The 22,032-nt window shown below is 39.4% G+C and overlaps 1 protein-coding gene across 1 annotated transcript; it reads right to left on the reverse strand.

The window, feature by feature from the left end:
- Positions 6,212-6,453, reverse strand: LOC109821579 (60S ribosomal protein L39-1-like). The gene is made up of 2 exons (XM_020387756.1): positions 6,374-6,453; positions 6,212-6,272 (listed from the first exon to the last, which is right to left on the reverse strand). Exons 1-2 carry the CDS (start codon positions 6,430-6,432, stop codon positions 6,212-6,214), a joined length of 120 nt encoding a protein of 39 aa, XP_020243345.1. The 5' UTR covers positions 6,433-6,453.

Genomic DNA, 22,032 nt, shown 5'->3' on the forward strand with positions numbered 1-22,032 from the left:
CTTGATGCTTATCGAATTAGGTTAAAAAATGATTTTTATTCATTCTTCTCAATCTAATACGTCGTGGGCTTGTTCACGTCCTGATTCCCAGGTATTTTGGGAAGCAGGGTGTGACAACAGATCTTATGACATCATCTAGTTATGGTTGTAAGTAATTTTTCAAAGGAAATGGATTCCTCGAATCTCATTTCTTTGAATTCAATGACTAGTGACTCAGCAGTAGACCCTAGGGTCCTAGTGTATGACTAATATGTGATTTTTGGTTTCAGTGTCAGACTACGATATGATTTTTTCATCAGTTGCCAAAGTAGTCCCCAACAAAGTCATCATCCTATATCGAGTCTCAAAAATTATAATAAACTAGAGATTATAACTTTGAGATTAAAATAAAATAAAAAAATTTTATGGCTGGGTTCTTTTTTATGTGCCAAGGGAGCGTCGATCTTATACTCCGTTATTGTCCGAATAATTTACAATAGTTCTTCTTGCTAATTTTAAAAGGCTTTCTAAAGTAGAGCTAAAANAGAGCTAAAGAGCTAAAATCTAATTTCTGATCTCTCTCTCTCTCTCTCTCTCTCTCTCTCTCTCTCTCTCTCTCTCTCTCTCTCTCTCTTTCTGTGTCTCTGTCTCTAAAGGCTATGAAAATCAAGCTTAAGAGCATGTGAAGATCTGCTTAAGATTAGCTATCCAAAATGAGCAATCTCCCCTCATCTTATTGGCTAAGAGAGAGTTAGTGGTCATTAAATGTAGATTAGTGACCATTAACTTAGGAGATAATGGGGTTGTGCCATTTCTACAAGAATAGCTCTTGAAACGGTCGTTGGTAAGCTTCACCAATTACGGCTATGGGCGAAGTTCGCTCTAGGATACTTTGCCAGAACATGGGTGATGTGTACCACATTGAGTTATTTAGGTGAAGCTTGCATGAGGCTGGATCATGCTTCACTATGCCTTGAAGCACTAGCTTTGTATGAGCAACCTTCGCTTAGCACAACTTGTGGGCTTGGTTCATAGAAGTCCAACGAGATGATGTCTTTTGATCTGACTCAGAGTTTGACTTGAAGATGACTTTCAACTCAATTAGATTCTAACTTGTAGATGACTTTTGACTTGACCTAGAGTCCAACTTGCAGACAACTTTTGACTAGGACTTAGATGTTCTCTAATTCTGTTCGGTTGAACTAAAATTTAGCATATGGCTAAGTTCGCATGAGATTTGAGAAAACTTCACCATAGCTTAGATGAGCTTCACCACTGGCTTGTTTTTTAACCCATCTCAAGTGTATAGCCTATGGATGTTCACTTCTTGGACTCGTATTGGGCTTGAGTTTTAGATTCGTATTATCTATACTGAGCATTGTTCTTTGAGAGAGCTTGTATATTTTGACTGTTTATAGATTTTAGCCGAGATCTTAGGGTTGTCATTTAGAGGGGTAACAGGGTTGTTCATCATTGAGGTGGGGGATTAGGCAATATAGATTTTGGATAACTAAGCAATGGTGGTTGAGAAGCACAAGGTGGTGAGGCAGAGCGGTGACATTGTCGAGGTTGAAGCTGCTCACTCACCTTGTGGGATAGTGGTGGCCCACAATATGTACTCAAAGAACTGAGGGGGGTTGGAAAGACTCCAGATTAGAACTTGTTCCTGATCTTCTTGTTGATCCATGGTCAACAGATTTTGTTGATCCATGGCCACTAGATTAACTTGACTAATTTCCTATTTGATAGGATGGTGGAGGCGGCAATTGGTTCTTAGTTCATATCACAGGGGAATTGGCGATGAGGATCCTTGTGCATTTTGGGTGCTTATTAAACGAGATGTTAAATGTGGTCATCCCTACTATGAATGGACAAGAAGCAGGACAAGGCAATGTCTATTGGGGATGAGGTGGGACATTAGAGGAAGAAGAGGAAGCAAATGGTGGAGACTAAGGAGGAGGGCACTAAGGATGATGATGATGCCACTAGAGGAGAGGCTGCTACTTGCTCCTAGGTAGGGATACTACCGAGATGTGGCAAGCAATCAAGGAGGTGAAGGAGAGAGGAGAGGGCTGATTTGGAGTTAGAGATATTACATAGGGAACTATGAGCATCTATGAAGTAAGGAGAAGCCATCGAATCATTTCGTACCTCGCTATGGGTTAGGTTGTACAGAGGGTCTAGTTGGTAGAGAGTCCATCTTGCAAGCTTAACTGAATTGTGTGGGAAATACGTCATATCTTAGTTCTAGGTGAACTTATTATTTTTTGAAAACTTGTATTGACTCTCACTTACCACTTGTTTAGGATAAGTTCTTGGATGATTATTAATGAAAACATGCTATTTCTCCCATTTCACTGTATTGAATAATTCATACTTATTTCTTTACTATATTGTTTGTGATTTTGCTTTGTGTGGACATGGAAATTATGAACACTGCACTGAATCAAGGATCTCATGTTCACCGATGATATAGAAAGATAAGAAAACAAAACATAGTTTGGATCCTAGCTCTAGCTGTAACCACTCTCAACCTACTACACTCGCCTAACTTGTACTCGTAGCTTTCTCTCAACCTACTTGAAATGCCTCACTAATAAATTAAGAAATCCACCAAAATATATCATTGAATCTATCATAAAATTTCATCATCAAACATCATCCAACAATTCTACCAAAATCACTGATATATATCCCCAAATCTTGATTCATCCATCATGATCTATCAAATTTTGCATCTCACTCTTGTGTCCGTTACTAACTTCCCTGACTTGGTCATACTCTGCTCTATTCCTAGTGAACTCATTAGTACATTTTCTCAGATATACCCCTTAGGCTCAACCTACACTCTTTGAGGTTAGTACGACCAAATATCATCTGTCCACTGTGAACAAACAGTAAGACTCAAATAAACATAGTCTCTATGCATGTCAACTTATTCCATCCGACTTGGTAAGGGATCAGGATCAGCTAACTATATCCAACAGACATGATTACGATAAGGTTCGTTTGTTAAAACTTAGACTCAATACCATAAAAATCTTGGCATAGCTCGTGTCCTAGCTACAGATATGGGCACCTCCCTCAGCCGGTAGTATGTACACAAGAACCGAGTCAGTGGGCTCTAATACACATATTTAAGCCTCCTCTATCTAAAACTACTGCAAAACAAGGGTAAATAAGTAATTAAGCAACTAATGTTGGCTAAGTTAGTCAGAGCCAACTTCTGATCAAAGTATCTCTAAAGCGAGTGATGCACCTATAACTTAAAATGGTGAGGCATCTAAACTAAGAACTTAATCACAAGAGTAAAACCACATAGGTGCTACTCACCAACTACCTGTCAGGTGAAACTTTCAAATGCCCCAATCTGATCCATAACTTCTTCTTCTGAAACCTAGAGGAAGAAGGAAGAAAATAAATCTCAGGGTTGTCAGGCAATCGATCTATATATAACAAGCATCAAAAGAGAAAAGAAATGAAGACTAATGCAAATAGGGAGTATCCTGAAGGTGTACACTCACAAAGATTCTAAGACTAAGAATAGAAGAGAAAAGACAAGCCAAATAACGGGAAGGTATGCCAATGTCCAACATATTAAAATACATCCAAAAACAATTTGTAAAGCAAGCCAGAGCGGACAATAATTGAAAATTAGAAACTGACATCCAAACATGCATGCTTCTAGTCATTACTACCTTGAACTACTATGCAAAATACTTCATTCAAATCTCAACTGGATAAAATGCATGTCACAAACCACTTACTCGATCCAATCAAGATTCTCATAATTATCATCTTATTCAGAAAGACCATCATTATGAATATGTGAAAGTCATCTGGGATCTAATAGTTTTTTGTACCGACCAAATCCTCTCATACAGACTAATAAGTCTAACAAAAAAGAGCACAGCCTCACATATCTCTGAAGATTCAGTCCCCAAAATTAACCTAACAAATTACTATTTCTTAATTTGTTGTACATGAAATGTTATGCACTAGTCCCGAGTATATCAGTTCTTAGAAAATATACTTTCATGATACTTGATATCCGTCTAGATGATATCGACACTGTGTTCTATTAGAGTGCTCACTGCATCTAGGAGCTCAAAGAAAATAAAATCCCTTATCATGAATCTAAACACATTATCTCTTCTCATAAATCGCGTAAATGAAGAATTCTAAATGAGATCTAGTGTCTGTGAGTGGAAACCACAGATAAATTAGAAAGTCAAACGAATTAATGTTCAAAAAAGATTGTTTTGGGTTCTTGTGTATTGTAATTGATGCATATTACAATGAAAGAAATACAGTGAAATAAAGAAAATTTTATATTTCCTGGAGTTCGTTTCTGTGTGTTGGTGGAGCATCGATATTGTACTCCATTGACGTGTTGATTAAGACAATGGGTCTTTTGCTGTTGATAATAGTTGAATTGTTTGGAAGATAACTCAGCTTCCCTTATCATTATTTCCCAATGGAATCGCAAGTACGATGCATGTGCTGATTCTTCTGCCAAGCTTTTTATACCCCTTAAAATGGATGATCTCCTCACCTTTTTTAGGCTAAAAGTGAGAGTTAATGGACTCTTTAATTGTGGGTTAAGTGTACATTAAAGTGAGAGTTAGTGTGGAGCGGTTATCCCCGGAAAATAGCTATGAAACGACTATACGGGCGAACTTTGTGGACTTGGCAAGATTTGTTGAAGACGTGGGCGAAGGTCGCTACGGACATGGGTGCGCCTTCTTTTGAAGTTGATGCACTACTAGAAACATGACTTTTAGCGACGGACAAATCCGTCGCTAAAAGTAAAAAATATGTCGCTAAAACTTTTAGCGATGGAAAAAATAAAATTTCGTTGCCAAAATACCGTCCGTACATTGAGGGTAGCTAAAATTACTTTTAGCGACATATTTTCCATCGCTAAAAGTCAGCGACGGAAAATTAGCAACGAAAAATCCGTCGTGGTATTTTTTTTAAAAAAAATTCGTCGCTAAAAGGGTCTATAGCAACGGAAAATCCGTGGCTAAATATTTCTAATATTTTTAAAAAAATTATTTTGAAACTTTAAAAAATCTATACAATAATATAATAAATTTAAAACCTGTTCAATCAGCAGTATAATATTCATTCTCACACATATATAACACATATATTTTAATAAAAACATCCCAACATAATTAAAATTGTTTATACAACACACACCATGATAAATATTGTTTATACAATACACACTCATTATTTTCAAAGGTAAAATAACAAATCAGTCCTCCTGATCATCATCATCATCATCCTCATCACCAGCTCCACCTTATCTAGAAGTTCAAGCCTGCAAATATAAATCAAACGTTAACAACATGGCATGGCATGTAAGTATAACAATAAGAGAGTATCATGACATATTCTTAAGTATTATATGTTTCGGAGAGAGTATCATGGCATATTCTTATGTATTATACGCATGCACATATTCTTATGTAAAGATAGAAAAACTGAACAACAAATGGTTAATGCTCATTTCCTAACACACCACGCCGATATCAACCCCTAACTAATATACTAAATGTTTTGATACCACAGCGTATCGGCATAGCACCATAAACCCTACGGGGTAAAAAAAAAAGACATTCAACGAGTGCCTACTCCATTCTATATCCTGCCTAGCTCAATTACTTAACTAACAAGTTCCATCCAACACTTAATTAATATGCATAAAAAGAACCCATCCAACACTTAACAGTATCATAATGATATCTAACATAGCAAAAAATTAACAAGCAAAAGAGAATAACGATGTAAAATACCTTTTCACCGCTATCATTACCAACCACCCGAATCTCAAGTCCAACACAAGCAGCTTCAGGTGCAAGAGGAATTTCCTCATATTTCAGGAATTTAATTGCTTTAGGATCATAACGAAAGAAACCAAAGTGTTGCTTTTAACCCAATTATTTTACATGCATTTCCTCCCTCGATCACTTAAAACTTGAAACCTAGCGAATTAGTAATGCTTTTAACCACTGGCAACATTGCCGTAGAAATCAAAATCAAATGAAAGCACCAACAACAGAATGTTCAATCATCCTTAAAATAGACATCGACAACAAATTCGAGATCATCTCGGAATTAAAAAAATCCATTCTACCTAACAAAACTGACATGATATCTCAAAATTACTTCCATTTTACTTTTTTTTTAAAAAATTCCTGCTAGATTGGGAGAAGGAAATGACCTAGTCGCCCTCTCCAAAACCCAGCTTGGTATGGAGCCAGTGCATGCGCTTCGCGTTGTACTTGACAAATTACAATAAAGACCAGAAGCAAGCGATCAAAACTTGCACCAAAATAAAAAAAATAATAAAGAAAAAAGAGGCCGAGCGATGGAGAGCTGAGACCTGATCGTGTTATCGGTCCGCATACGGATCCAATGGGGAATGGGCATGTTCTGCCTCATCTTCTTCGCCAGCTTCTTCTTGATCACGAATGACTTGTGCGAAGACTGCAGCGAAATCAAAAAAGGATAAGAAACCCTGATTCACAAAATTAGGGAAGAAGTGTGATCGAGGGAGGTGTACCATTTTCGCTTTCAGACGATGGAGGTGGCGGGAACCCAAAAACCCCACCAAGCTTAAGCTCCTCCTAATCCTCCGGTGAGCCTCGACGGTGCCAACATCACCGGAGAAACCATCGATGAGGGATCGGAGGAGGGATTTGAGGAGGAAGGAGGAGATGAGAGGGAGGGAAGCGGAGGGGAGAGGGTGGGGGAGGAGAGGGGTTTGGGGGAAAATCCCTCTCTCGGGCGCGGGCTGTCCAAATTTTTTGGGCACGCCCGCGCCCAAATTTCTTTTTCCAATTTTCGGGTTTTAGCGACGGAATTTTCTTACAGAAAATTTCTGTCAGAAAATTAATGGCGATAATAGTTCATTTTCTAGCAGTGATGACTTGGTCCACTTAACATGGACGAAGTTCATTGGTTGGCGAGCTTTGCCTATGAGTTCGAATTTGACACAGAATTTAACTCTAGGTTTAACTCACCAATGACGCCTTTTACTCAGCCTGGGGCATGTTGTAGGAGTCGACTCGTGTTTTGACTTGGTCGAGTTGAGTCGATGTGGGCCATTAGGTGAGGTTTGCTTTAGTCATCAAGTGACATTAACTGCAGCTTGTTGTGGGCTTGACTTTAGGCTTATTCAAAGTGTTTAGCCCATGGGCGTTTACTTCTTAGATCCAAGCTGATCATTATCCTAAGTGAAAATAAGTTTTTACCATCTATAAGACCCCTCCTCCCTGCCCCCCCCCTCCCCCTCCAAGTTTTCAAGATCCTGCATTTCAATTTATAGCTAGGGTTGAAATGCTTTAGGTAAATAGTCAGGGGTGTAGTGTTGAACGTGGATTGAGGTGTCTTGATTAGGTGAAAACTTGTCTTCATTCGCCTACTTGGTCACCAAAGGTGTAATGTTAAACTTAGCTTCCTTTCTTGCAGACTTGTATCAAAAGATTGATGATGCTTGTACTTGTCCAAATCCATGCTTGGAACTAAATTCACCTTTTCTGTTGTTGAGGCGATGTTAAGAAATAAGCAAAGTTCGACTAATTCTGGGTATGAGCGAAGGTCGTTCAATTTTGGGCTACTGGGTGGAGTTTGTCGATTAGCAACGTTCTCTAGCTAGCAAGGCTCAAATTGTTTTGAACTGTGTTAGTGAAGTTCATCGTCTGGCAACGTTCGCTGGCTCACGAAGTTTGTTAAGATTCACCTCTAGATTTGTACCGTGATTTGTGGCTAAGATATCTTGATTGAAGATCTCGTGAGATCCGTTGTTGATTTCATCGAGTTTTAGGCTAAGATTTAGCCTCTTTGTCCGGTCCAATCAAATCTTAAAAGATGTGATTTTCTTGGGAGTTAGGATTGAAAAGGGCATTAAATAGTAGCCATCCGCATCTATTTTCATCGCCTCTATCTTCTTATTCTTCTTCCTCTCCATGTCTGCACCATTGTCGTCTAGACTATAGATGCTCCTCGACAGAGGAGCTAAAATCAAAAGACTCCAACAGAAGTTAGCGCAAATAAAGGTCAATCAAGCGGTTGAACTCCGCATACTCCATCATCTGGTAGAGTTGCTGTCAGCTGAGAAAGAGATGCTTGAGGAGATCATCAAGAATCAGTCGATGGCTTGGTGCAAGCTGGATCACGATAGATATGCGTGGAGCTTCGAGTGCCAAGCTCTACATAAGACTATTCTAAAATAGCACTTAAAGAAGGATCTTTAGATCTCCACGAACAAAGACTCTGACAGTAACTATGTGTCACGAACGTGAACCTAGATCATAATTAAACGCCGTATGGCTTACTCAGGCCTGAAGTCAAATTTTGGCTGCAGGAAATGCTTCTTCCCATGCAAGGGGGGACTTCTTGTTCAACTGTTCTCTTCTCATCTCTTGTCATAGGGTCTAGGAAGAAGTAAATAGGAGTTATTTTCTTTGAAATGGGAAAATACTTGAGTATGAGCTACAACTTGGTGCAGCTCGTGTCCATTCCTCAATCTTCACATTATCCATATTTTAGAAATATAGGGCAGTAGCATATAGCAACAAGTACCCTTCATCATTGTAATTGGGTAGTCTTGAATGTCAATTTCATGTTGTAGAGTCTTCGATCAATAAAAACAAACTTTCTTGAATGTTGAAATTATCCATATTTTAGTGTGTCATTGATCTGTGATGGCAAGCTTAGACTCTGCATGGCTTGATCTTTGCATGGAGTCATTGTGTTTAGAAGCGAAGCTTGAGCTTCCTTGTGCTGGCAAAAGTCAATTTGAAGTTTGCCAGATGAAGTCTCAAACAAATTTGAGCTGAAGTTTTTACTCAATTTGGAGACTTAGTAAATTTTGCCCAGTCATTTTGGCGAGGTTCACTATGTAAGGTCTCAAACAAATTAAGTTGTGATTTTCTCAACTTGGAGGCTTAGTGAAATTCACTATTTTGCTCTGGCGAGATTCGCCTTAGTGCCCTGTTGAATTGGGCAAGGTTCACTTACTTAAGAAACAGTCATCTGGGCAAAACTCAGTAAGTCGATTTAGGCGACGCTTAGTGCGTCAGCTTAGGAGAGGCTCAGTGACTCAGTTGGGCAAGGCTCAGCCTAAAGATATAAAACTCAAGTCTTCGGTTTGCGTGCCTAATATGGCAGTGAAGTTCATTCGAAGCGAGATTCCTGGTGAAGTATAAGGCTGGAATCTCTGCCGAAGTTCAAAACAAAATCTTCGGTGGAGCACGATAGTAAGATATTTAGCGGATTTTGATAGTAAAATATTTAGCAGATTTTGATAGTGAGATCTTTAGTAGGGTTTAGTAGCAAAATACTCGGTAAAGTTCAAGGTGAAGAATCTTCAGTGAAGTTTAGGGGTTTAATCTATAAATAGACTATTTGCCTCCTTCTTCTCCACTTTGATCTCAAAAATTCTCCACTTCTCTTTGAACCCTAGTTTTCTTAAAATCCACAAATTTCATCATTTATAGCTCCTCATCGTGCTATCTCTAGGGGAAGAGGCTCCGCATGAGGAGCTCGTCGGCTAAGGGCTGAAGAGTCGTCGGCGCGGTTGGAGATGGCTATGGGTAAGCTTCAAACTCATTAATGGAGAGCTTCGGCTCAGCCTAAACCTTAGCCCATTGGACTTTAAACAATGCCTCAAGGCATTTGGCAACTTGGTCCGCCGTTAAAGGCGATATTTATGACCACTTGTGGTCTCTCTGACGAACTTTTGTCGCTAGCGATGAAGTTCTATTAACAGCCATTAATGACACTCAATGTGACGAGCATCACTTCTCAGACTCGTTTGCCTTTTGGGCTTCTGCAGCGGACTTCGTTTGAGTAGAGTTCATTGCTCTATTTTAAGTGATTTTCGCTAGAGTGATGTTCGTTAATTTAGAAGACCTTCGCTCAAGCAAGATTCGCCTAGATGAAGTTTGCCAATTTGAACATATGAGTGAAGTTCATTGTTCTTAGTTGAACTTAGCTTCATCTTGTCAAGACTTAGTTGATATAGATGGTCTTCACTTATGAGCGAGGTTTTGCCTTAGCTCTTGAGTATGACGGCTAATTGTTTAATCAGAGTGTTTGGTAAGATTGTTCAACTAGAGAGTCTAGTAAGATTGTTCAACCGGAGTGTCACGGCTGTCTTGAACTTGCAGAGAGGGTTATCTACCCGCCCTTTCAAATTATTGAGAGATCAGCTAGATGCTTTGACATTAGTTGTCACTTCTACCCACACTGAACCTTTCAAGATGGTGATTGACAAAGCTAAATTCTATTACTGAGGGTTACATGGACTTTGCATGCGTGATCCTGATAATATTGTTGAGGTTGAATTTCGTTGCTTGCTAGCAATTCATAGTAAGGCTGATGAATCTGCCCGTGAAGAGATAGAGTGGATCAGTGTGACAGTCCAAAGTTTGAACGATAGAATTGCATCAATTGACAGTCACCACATAGAGCTTCAATGTGTTATCCAAGAAAAGAATATGACAATCAATGAGGCTAAGGAAACAATCATTGCAGCTCATGCACGTCTGGAGGCAGGTCAACACCAGAATGAGGATGTTGAGCTTAATCTAGTCGAGTTGACCAAGAAGTGGGACTCTCAAGTTGCGAAACTTCAAGCTAAAACGAAGAGGCTCTCGTCCATCAGGTCTCAAGCTGCTCCCATTGACTCTAGGATCTTGAAGGAGAAGGCTTAGAAAGTTGCTCATGAGGTTAGGGACTCTAGGATGGCTGAGTGTATTGCACAAATACACACTTTTTATCTGCTTTCCCTGTAAAAACCTTTTGTAACTACTTAGAACTTTTGAAAATAAAGGAACTTATTATCTCCTTTGATGTGTGTATGATAGGGGTGTAATATTATTGTATCTTAGTGACATCTTTGCTGGGGAGAATGATGTTGGATCAAACTGGTATAGGTGTAGTGTTAATATTATAGTTTGATCAAGCTGACACTGTCTAGACGTGTAATGTTAACATGATAGTATGAGGATATTTGATAGATGTGTAATGTGAACCAGTCAAATATGATGACCGACAAAGGTATAATGTTAACTGGTCTGTTCAAAGGAGTCCAAAGGATGACTACCATTTGGAAGTGGAGTGTTAACGGTAGAAAATCGATGGAAGTATAATGTTAACTAATCAATTTATTATAAGAGTGAATTGATAGAGGTGTAGTATTAACTGGTCAAATTTGCTAAAATAGGTCGATAGAGGTGTAGTATTAACTGGTCAAATTTGCTAAAATAGGTCGATAGAGGTGTAATGTTTATTGGTCGATGAAATGATCTGACTGAGGTATAATGTTAACCAATCAGATCATTTGAAATGAGAAACCATTCAGATGTGTAATGTTAACATGGTGGTTTGGTCAAGTGAGTATTGTTCAGAGGTGTAATATTAACATGACAGTATAATGATATATTTTGAGTCGACACTATTCAGGGGTATAATGTTAACATGACAGTCATGATGTATTTGGAGCCAAGCAAAGGTGTAGCGTTAACTTGATGACTTGTTGGGGATTTTGGATCAAGAAGATTAATATTTCTAGTAAGATGTGGAAACATAAACGTGACCAGGATCTCTGTGGGGAGATAGTAATGGTCAAAATCACAGGTAGTATTTCTTAAGAAATTTCCTGTTTATTGGCGCCATGAGCCTATTGTCATGTTAGTTAATTAGGTGATATGCTCCATTTGAGTAGATTGTCTCTACTACAAATGGACTTTCCTATTTGGGTTAGAATGCCTTTAGTCTTATGCGTCATGAACATGGGTCAACGAATGGCTAAGACTATGTCACCTTCTTTGAAGGATTATTCTTTGACTCTCTTGTTAAAGGCTCTCAAAATCCGTGCTTGGTAGATCTTGATTCTTTGTTGAGCTTGGAGTCTCAGCTCATCTAATGCTTCTAGTTCTTGGAGGTGCTTTTGATGATATTCTCCGATTTCCATTTTCTTAGCAATGGTGATTCTTGTGACGGTACCTGAATTTCCAATGGGATCAAGGTCTCACATCCATAGACCAAGAAAAATGGCACGGAGCCAGTGGGAGCGTGGACTATTGTTCGATAAGCACGTAGACATTCTCTAAGTTTCTCATCTCAATCTCATTTCTTAGAGGAGATGAACTTTTTCAGAAGTTTGATAATGGTTTTGTCAAAAGCTTCAACTAGACCATTAGCAGCAGGTTTGTATGGCATAGAAGCCACGTCTTGAATTCTAAACTTGTTCTAAGTCTTGAATTCTAAACTTGTTGCAAAATTTAAAGAATGGTCGACTGATAAATTGAGGACCGTTGTCGTGAATGATTTGCCTAGGAATGATGAATTGATAAATCACATGATGTCTTAAGAATATGATCACTTGAGATGTCTTGACTTCTCTAAGGGGAACAGTCTCGGTTCATTTGGAGAAGTAATCTGTGATGGAGAGGGTGAATCAATGGCCTTTCGCGGATGGCGGACTAATCGGCCCAATGATGTCCATACCCCAAGCATCAAATGGCCATGAGGTGACTGTCAGATCTAATTCTTCTAGAGGTTGAGGTAGAAAATCAAATTTGACACACATGACATCATTTAGCATACGCTAACGCTTCTGTTAGCACTATCATCCAGTAGTAACCTAGACGATGAAGTCAGGCCTGAAGTTTGGGACCTAGTTAGTGATCTCCACATGTACCATCATGGGCTTCCTTTAATGCTTTTTGAGCTTCAGTTGGTGATAAGCATTGGATCAAAACATCGTTCGAGAGATCATTGGTACAAAGTCTACGTCGCACAATCATTAGAAGAAGAACGGAGATCTTCTTTGAACAGGTTTTGCTTTCTTCGGATTATCTGGTACTATCTTGTGCAAGACATAGTCAATGATTGGGAACCACCAATCATTACTCTCGAAGTGAGTTGGCATGACATGCGCTTCATTATCTTCAAGAATTTGCTCCGGAGAGCATAATTGATGGCTAGCCACGGTGATGCGCCTAGTAGATTTGGGTTCCAAAGCAAGTGTGGCTGCAAGGGATGCTAGAGCGTTAGTATGAGTGTTCTTAAGGTGAGTTATGTAGCTAATGTAGAAGCCTTCGAAGGACTGAGCATGCTTTGTTGCCGCTTTGTGGTAGGGTATAAGGTCACTATGACGGACCTCATATTCTCCTTTGATCTGATTCACGATAAACTTGGAGTCACTGTGGGCTTCAAGATATTTGATGCCTATGTATTGAGCAAGTTGTAGGCCGCTTACAAGAGCATTATACTCATCTACGTTGTTGGATCATGGATCGGTCAATGAGTAGGCCCGAGTAAGAACATGTCTATGGGAATCGATCAGCACTACCCTCACTCCTTTGATGATTGCTTATTTGTGGTTGCGTTGTGATGCGCCGTCGAAGTACAGTTTCCATATCTGATGGTCTGAAGTAGTATTTGACTCAAAGACTTCGTCTGGGATGTCTTCATAGAGTTTGGAAAACTTAAGAACAGGGTGTTCTGCTAAAAAGTCAGCTATTGCTTGACCCTTGACTGCTTTATGTGGCACGAATGTCATGTCGTACTATGAGAACAATATCGCCCATTATGCTAATCTGGACTTCAGTGATCCAGGTTTCATCACGATTATTCATAGTGATTAACTCTTGAAATGACGTGAATAGATTGGCCGGTGAGGTTACCTAATACTGGTTACCTAATACTGGGCAAGGAGTACTCCAAGAGAATAATCCATTACTCTGACATATATTTAGAATGGTTTACCTAATACTGGTGCGGCTAGAATCGGCATACCCCAAGCATCAAATGGCCATGAGGTGACTGTCAGATCTAATTCTTCTAGAGGTTGAGGTAGAAAATCAAATTTGACACACATGACATCATTTAGCATACGCTAACGCTTCTGTTAGCACTATCATCCAGTAGTAACCTAGACGATGAAGTCAGGCCTGAAGTTTGGGACCTAGTTAGTGATCTCCACATGTACCATCATGGGCTTCCTTTAATGCTTTTTGAGCTTCAGTTGGTGATAAGCATTGGATCAAAACATCGTTCGAGAGATCATTGGTACAAAGTCTACGTCGCACAATCATTAGAAGAAGAACGGAGATCTTCTTTGAACAGGTTTTGCTTTCTTCGGATTATCTGGTACTATCTTGTGCAAGACATAGTCAATGATTGGGAACCACCAATCATTACTCTCGAAGTGAGTTGGCATGACATGCGCTTCATTATCTTCAAGAATTTGCTCCGGAGAGCATAATTGATGGCTAGCCACGGTGATGCGCCTAGTAGATTTGGGTTCCAAAGCAAGTGTGGCTGCAAGGGATGCTAGAGCGTTAGTATGAGTGTTCTTAAGGTGAGTTATGTAGCTAATGTAGAAGCCTTCGAAGGACTGAGCATGCTTTGTTGCCGCTTTGTGGTAGGGTATAAGGTCACTATGACGGACCTCATATTCTCCTTTGATCTGATTCACGATAAACTTGGAGTCACTGTGGGCTTCAAGATATTTGATGCCTATGTATTGAGCAAGTTGTAGGCCGCTTACAAGAGCATTATACTCATCTACGTTGTTGGATCATGGATCGGTCAATGAGTAGGCCCGAGTAAGAACATGTCTATGGGAATCGATCAGCACTACCCTCACTCCTTTGATGATTGCTTATTTGTGGTTGCGTTGTGATGCGCCGTCGAAGTACAGTTTCCATATCTGATGGTCTGAAGTAGTATTTGACTCAAAGACTTCGTCTGGGATGTCTTCATAGAGTTTGGAAAACTTAAGAACAGGGTGTTCTGCTAAAAAGTCAGCTATTGCTTGACCCTTGACTGCTTTATGTGGCACGAATGTCATGTCGTACTATGAGAACAATATCGCCCATTATGCTAATCTGGACTTCAGTGATCCAGGTTTCATCACGATTATTCATAGTGATTAACTCTTGAAATGACGTGAATAGATTGGCCGGTGAGGTTACCTAATACTGGTTACCTAATACTGGGCAAGGAGTACTCCAAGAGAATAATCCATTACTCTGACATATATTTAGAATGGTTTACCTAATACTGGTGCGGCTAGAATCGGCGGCTTCATGAGATAACCCTTGATCTCATTGAAAGCTTCTTGACAGGTGTCATCATAGACAAAAGAAACACCTTTCTTCATGAGTCTATGAAATGATTAACATTTCCCAAATATGCTGGCGATAAACCTTCAGATGTAGTCTAATCGTCCTTGTAGTCCTCTGTGTTCTTTCAGAATACTCCTAAGTGTATTCTGAAGGCTGTGTGCTTTTGATCGTCTGGATACATTTTGATTTGATTGTATTCAAAAACCTGTCTATAAAATACATCCTCTCAAACCCACACGTGTTGTCAACCATAAAATCAGTGATGGGGAGAGGAAACTCATCTTTTAGGCAAGCGAAATTAAGATCCAGAAAATTGATGTAGATTCGGACCTTGCCGCTTTTTTCATCACCACCATGATGTTAGCTAGCCAATCGGGGTGTTATTCTTTACGGATGAATCCACATTCAATGAGTTTGCGGATTTCTTTCTCGATCTGTTCAAGCAACTCAGGACAGAAGCACCGTTGCTGTTACATAACCGGATTAACGTTAGGGTTGATGTCAAGGCAGTATACAACCACATTGGGATCAAGACCCAGCATGTCTTCATAGCTCTAAGTGAATACATCAATGTATTTTTGTAGGAGACCTACCATATCTTTCTTTTTAGTAGATGATAGACTCTCATTGATGAAGATAGACTTGGGGTTAATTTTGTCGCCTATGTTGATCTAAACCACTTTATCTTCGGTGGGTGGCTCCCTGACTTCGAAACGTGACTCTCATTGTTTCTCAAGTTGCTTTGCCCATGAATCATCTTCAAGATCCTCAAACACTCCAGATTCATCGAGATCCATGGTTAGGTCGTATTTTACCATATTGGTTGTGAATTTACTACGTAAGGCCCCAACGCTGACGTTGGAATTCCAGTTGGATGTGTCTAAAGAGCTTCTTAGAAAGTCATCAGATGTTGGTCCTGTTTGTGGCTCGGATTTAGGAGAAATGTAAACGACTCCTCTTTTGGTTCGATTGTAATAATTAAGAACTTCACCTTCCAGTATAAAGGCGATCAAATAGACTCTTAGTCCTCTATTGTAATTCAACTTTTGTTTTGCAGTTAGGCTGTATCCCATTGTTGCCATAATTTGCTGAGACTGCTGGTTGTATCGAGAGAATTCTAGCGCTAACTTAGCTTCTTCGTTAGAGTTTGACAAATGAGATTGTGTCTCAACTTTTCCTAAGATGATTGGATTCGAAGTATCCTCGTTGAATCGGACCATGAAGGTGGCATCCTCCGAGTTGTCTAGTTGCTTGTGAGTGGAGCATGACTTGCTTATTGGCATGTGCAATGCCAGTTCCAAAGCTAGCATGGCCATCAGAATTTTGACTCTTGAGTTTTCAAACTCAGAGTCTAAAGAGTAGTCGTACGCAAACTCATCTTCTACAGATTGGTCAATATAGAGATCTTCTAAGGTAATTACAAGTGGATCTATCTCCCAGATTAAATCATCAATGGAATCTAGATCGATATCTGCTTCATTACCACTAGCCTCATCGTTGAGGAGGACAATCTCGATTGTGTGATTTTTATCATACAAGAGAGAGTCGGTGAAGTAATTCTCCACCCCCTTGAAAGGATGCTTTTCAGCTTTGACTCTCTGTTGGACCCCATGCACATTAATGTATTTGAAACATTGATGCAGTGTTGAAGGGACAAGCATGTTGGAGTGGATCTGAGGTTGTTCGAGGTGTAGGTTGTAAGGTGTCTCGACGTCGATGACATAGCATGTTACTTGTATCTTCAAATTTTCGATCTGACACTTAAGTCGGATCTTTCCAAGAGATCGACTACTGCTAGAATTGAAGTCAAGTATGGTTGCAAAGCCTTTGTGAGCTTGCGGAGGGGAATACCTAGAAAGCTCAAGAGCCTTCATAGAATTATACTCGGCATGGAGCCTGGATCGATGTGAATTTTCTTGACCCTTGACAGCCCAACATACCCCATGTAGTAGAGGAGTCGGTTGTGATGATGATCTTTGACAAGCATATCTTCTGGAGTAAAAGTGATACAAGGCATTTGCCGCTTGTATTGATAGCACTACTTGTTTTGTTCATCTTGAGGAGGTTCGGTCATGTGGGCGAGAAACGCCTCACTATCGTTGAGAGCCTTTTTCAAAGCTTCTCTCGTATCCTTAGACAAACATAAGAGCTTGAATAAGGTTATACAAGCTGGTATGCTGGCTAGCTGAGCCATGATGTCATATTTAAATGGGGCCTTATTGAATAAGGTTATACAAGCTGGTATGCTGGCTAGCTGAGCCATGATGTCATATTTAAATGGGGCCTTAGGGTCACTTAGAGGACATTGTAAGGCTTTATCGAATCGAGTCTCCTTTTGCTTGGCTGGTTTGGGTTGTTTGAATATTCCTGACTGATTGTAATCCCTTAGGTAATCTTAGCCAAATCTCGTTCCTGTCGTAGACACTTTCTCTCCCTTTGAGTCGATGAGTGAAGTGATGTGTAGAGATTCTTCCTTGAAGATTGTAGAGATGGTGTTGCAGATCTTCGTCTTACGCTTGTTCTTGGACATGTAGAGATTCTTCCTTGAAGATTGTAGAGATGGTGTTGCAGATCTTCGTCTTACGCTTGTTCTTGGACTTCTAAAGAGTCCAATCCTCATCTTGTAGAGATGGTGTTGCAGATCTTCGTCTTACGCTTGTTCTTGGACTTCTAAAGAGTCCAATCCTCATCTTGAAGAAGATCAGGATGTACCCACATTATTTCTCCTCTCATCATGGTAAAATGAATCAAGCCCTTGTTTCGCTAGTTCTGATAGTCCTAATTCACCATCTTCATTCTCGTAGTAGGAATAGGGACACCGCCACTTTGGACTTGAATTTCTAGCATGGAGCCAAATTAAAGAGTCACTATGTTGGTAGTAACTTTCTTTTGCTCAGGTTTGAGCTTGAGGATCCTTGATTCGACGAATGTTTGGATCTTATCCTTAATGATATAATTGTTCTTCATCGAATGTCCCAACATTCTATGGTAGAAACAATAGTTGGATTCGTCGATCTTTCCGACTTCTTCGGGGCATCAAGCTTCTGGGAGATTCAAACGATTCCCTCTGTTGAGCACATGGAAGATGGTGACTATATGTTTATCCTTAAACGAATAAGTGTGTAAGTTCTTCCTTGGCTCTCTTTGATGGTTGTTACTAGAATTTTGGACTCCAACTATGCGAATAAGTGTGTAAGTTCTTCCTTGGCTCTCTTTGATGGTTGTTACTAGAATTTTGGACTCCAACTATGAATGGCTTTTAGTTGTGACTTCCTTGGCTCTCTTTGATGGTTGTTACTAGAATTTTGGACTCCAACTATGAATGGCTTTTAGTTGTGACGTCTGTCCTTGTTTGCCCTTGGTACCCTTGAAGTTGGTGCGGGGCTCAAACTTGTTGAAACGCTCTAATGACTTTTTAGCTATCTCAGCCTGTTCCATCAAATCCTTTCAAGTATGGGCAGTGACAGCACCCATGTGAGCTTCAATCCGTGCCACAAAATTGTGTCAGCAAGTTTGAAGCAGCATTGGTAGAGGCATATCTCAACATTGCAATGTCAAGTTACGGTACCTCTAGATATATTATCTAACCATGTTACTTCCGCTTTGTTTCTCGGAAAGGAGTTTGGCCATGGTAACGTCAGATTGTACCTTGTGGAATTGAGAGAGAAACTTTGATTCTAGATCTACCCAAGATATGATTGAACCTTCAGCCAAATTTTGGAACAAATCAAAGGCTACCCTCTAGAGGGTACCAATAAACAAACGTGCCTTAATGGCATCATTACCCACTATGTTTCCAATTTGCTTATGGAAGTAGTAGATATGCTAGTTTAGAGAACATTTTCCATCAAATGTATATAACGTAGGTGGCTTGAACTTCATCGAATAGGGAATCATGTCCCACTCAACAGGATAAGGTCAGATGATTCCGACCTTCTTGAGCTCAGTTTGTTGAGAAAGAACATTGAGCTGTTTCTAAAAGTCCTCCAAAACTTTTGCTTCCTTATTTGGCTTTGAAGGTAGTGTGACTTCTGATCTTGCATGTTCAGATTCTGCATCACCTTGATGTTCTTGATCTTCATGAGGAGGATTTTCACCAAATGGCATTTTCCCTTTTGAATAGCTCACTTGAGGATGAGAGGCTAGTAGAAGTTGCTTAACCATCTCTTCTAGACATTCGATCCGTTTGTCTCAGTCCTTCTAAATCTTTATTTGAGTCAGAATGTCTTCTCGGTTTGCCATGTCTATCGCCCATTGTCATTCTTGACTTGAGCTAGGGGTTAGATTCGATGCATGGCAGAGTTGGCTCCATTGGAGGTGCCCATTGTCATTCTTGACTTGAGCTAGGGGTTAGATTCGATGCATGGCAGAGTTGGCTCCATTGGAGGTGGGTTGGTTCGTCTGGGCTGAAGACTAGGGGTTAGATTCGATGCATGGCAGAGTTGGCTCCATTGGAGGTGGGTTGGTTCGTCTGGGCTGAAGACTACAACGTCCACATTGGGATGGAGGAATAGTTGAAAGGAATCGCCGCTCTTTTCCTTAGCCTAGCATTATGATATATTCCATCGGCTTCTGGTAGGATGGATTTGATGCTAGGAGAGTATATTGGATCGGGCGATCTATCTGTACTTTCCTCATCGTCTCTGGAAGTCACACTTATCACTTTGATTGTGAATACTTGCATTTTGCCTCTTCGAGCACGTCGTTGTCATTTAGTCTTAACCTTTGAAGGCTCTAGAACATGACTGAGACGGTTGAAGACTGACCCTTTGCATTGACAACTCTTTGCATTGGCAACTCTTTTGAATTGTCGAGACCACTTCTCTGAGGATCGCACAATACTAACATTGGTGAGATCTCTTCAGAGTTATGAATTCTCTAAGATCAATGCCGGTGCTAACTTCGTTGGTCTTGGCTTTGGAGTGCGAATGTCACTTACGGTGACGTTGGCTAGATGTTTGTCCAACGGGATCATTAATGATGATATTATTCCCTTAAGAGAATTTTAGTGAGGAGTTACTCCCATTTTTAGCTTCTATCGGGGAGGCATAGCGAGGGTCATGAGACACTTTAAATCGAACTTCTAAAATAGTTGAAGATTGAAGTTCGAGATCAGATGTGGTAACATCTTAATCTTTGCTCAAGGCGAGAGTCGAATTTCCTTCGCTCTTGGCAATAGTTGAATTTCCTTCACTCTTGGCAATAGTTGAATTTCCTTCGCTCTTGGCGAAGTTTGTTTGGCTTCCAGCTAAGCTCAAACTATCTTTAGCAAAGGTGACCCTTGCACATGCGAGGGTCATTTTAGACCCGAGATTCGCAATACGGCAAATTCTGCCATAACTGTGTACAGTTGTCATTGTAGGGATTTGGTTCTTGGAAATAGATTCATCAAACTTTGCTTGGTTAAATTCAATGACCAGCTTTCAGCAAAAGACTCGAGGGTCTTGGTGTCGGCGTGCGAGACGATCTTCTCATCATTTTAGAAGGAAGTCCCCAACGGAATTACCATCATGTTTCAAATTTTTGTGTATTACAATTGGTGTAGATTACAATAAAAGAAATACAGTGAAACAAAGAAAAAATTTTATTTCCTGAGGTTCTTTGTTGTGTGCCAGTAGAGCATCAATCTTGTACTTCGTTAACGCATCAATTAAGACAATGGGTCTTTTATTGTTGATGAGAGTTGAATTGCTTGGAAGATAATTTAGTCTTGCTAAGAAACCGCACAAAGGCTAAAAAGACCAGTCGGTCTGTATCCACCGGAACTGTAACAAAGGCTATGTCCGGCAGCTGTGGAATCGACCAAAACTGATAAGTGTAGTTAGCCACTTCTTTCTTCGGGATGCCTGTCATTGGTAAAGGGGAGAACTTAAAGGAGACTGAAAGAATGGCATTTGTAACCTCACAAGGACGGACGCTAGCGAACCCTTCTGCAAATCTCTTAACAATATTTCTTAATGGCATCGCAAGTGCGATGCATGTGCTAATTCTTCTGTCGAACTTTTCAAACTTGATGCGGCATAAATATATACCAAAAGTTGCAAGTATACAACTAATCAAGTTATAGTATAAAAAGTTATCGATCCCACTAGGAAGGTGTTTGTAAGAAATTATTAGAATTGGTTCTTATATTGTGTGCATGATAATTAGGAGTGATGATAAATATGGTTGTAGAGAGATATGAGGAATGAGAGTGATTATGTGTAAATAAGCAAAAAAGGTGATTGAGAGTGGATGTGATAAAGAATAAATGAAATCATAAGGAAATAAAAATCAAGAAACAAATAAGAGAAAATCAAGAACTAAGGAAAGATCAAGAAAGAAAAGATGGAGGATTCAATTAAAGATATGAGGAATCTAGAATTGAATCCACTAGCGAATTTCAATTACAAAATATGAACTATTCTTTTTTTATCATGTTTTACTTTATATTTATTAAACATAGACTATCAAACCATTTAAGAAAAGTATAACATATCAAATTATCATCTAAACAAAATTAATATTCATGACAAGAACAACGACTAGATAATAATTCTAGAATTCATACGCATAACCTATCAAACCACTCAAGATAAGCATAGATTATCAAATTCTTCTTCTATTAATTAGTTCTCTAGTTGATTATCTTATACATGATTATTTTAAGCATAAGAGAATAATTCATACAATATAAAGGAAATAAAGCTAATTTCATGCAATTCTAAGATTCCTACAAGAATTAGTTCAACATCTTAAGAAATAAAAACAATGAATGAAATGAAAAGAATAAGAACTAATTACAAAGAAAAGAAATAAGAACAATGAACTTTACACTATGAACAAGAAATAAATCTAACTAAATTGCAAAAGAAATAAAAATACAAGAAAATAAATCTACTCTACAAATTAAAAATGC

The sequence above is a fragment of the Asparagus officinalis genome, chromosome 8, assembly GCF_001876935.1.
Source record: "Asparagus officinalis chromosome 8, Aspof.V1, whole genome shotgun sequence".
NCBI lineage: Eukaryota > Viridiplantae > Streptophyta > Magnoliopsida > Asparagales > Asparagaceae > Asparagus > Asparagus officinalis.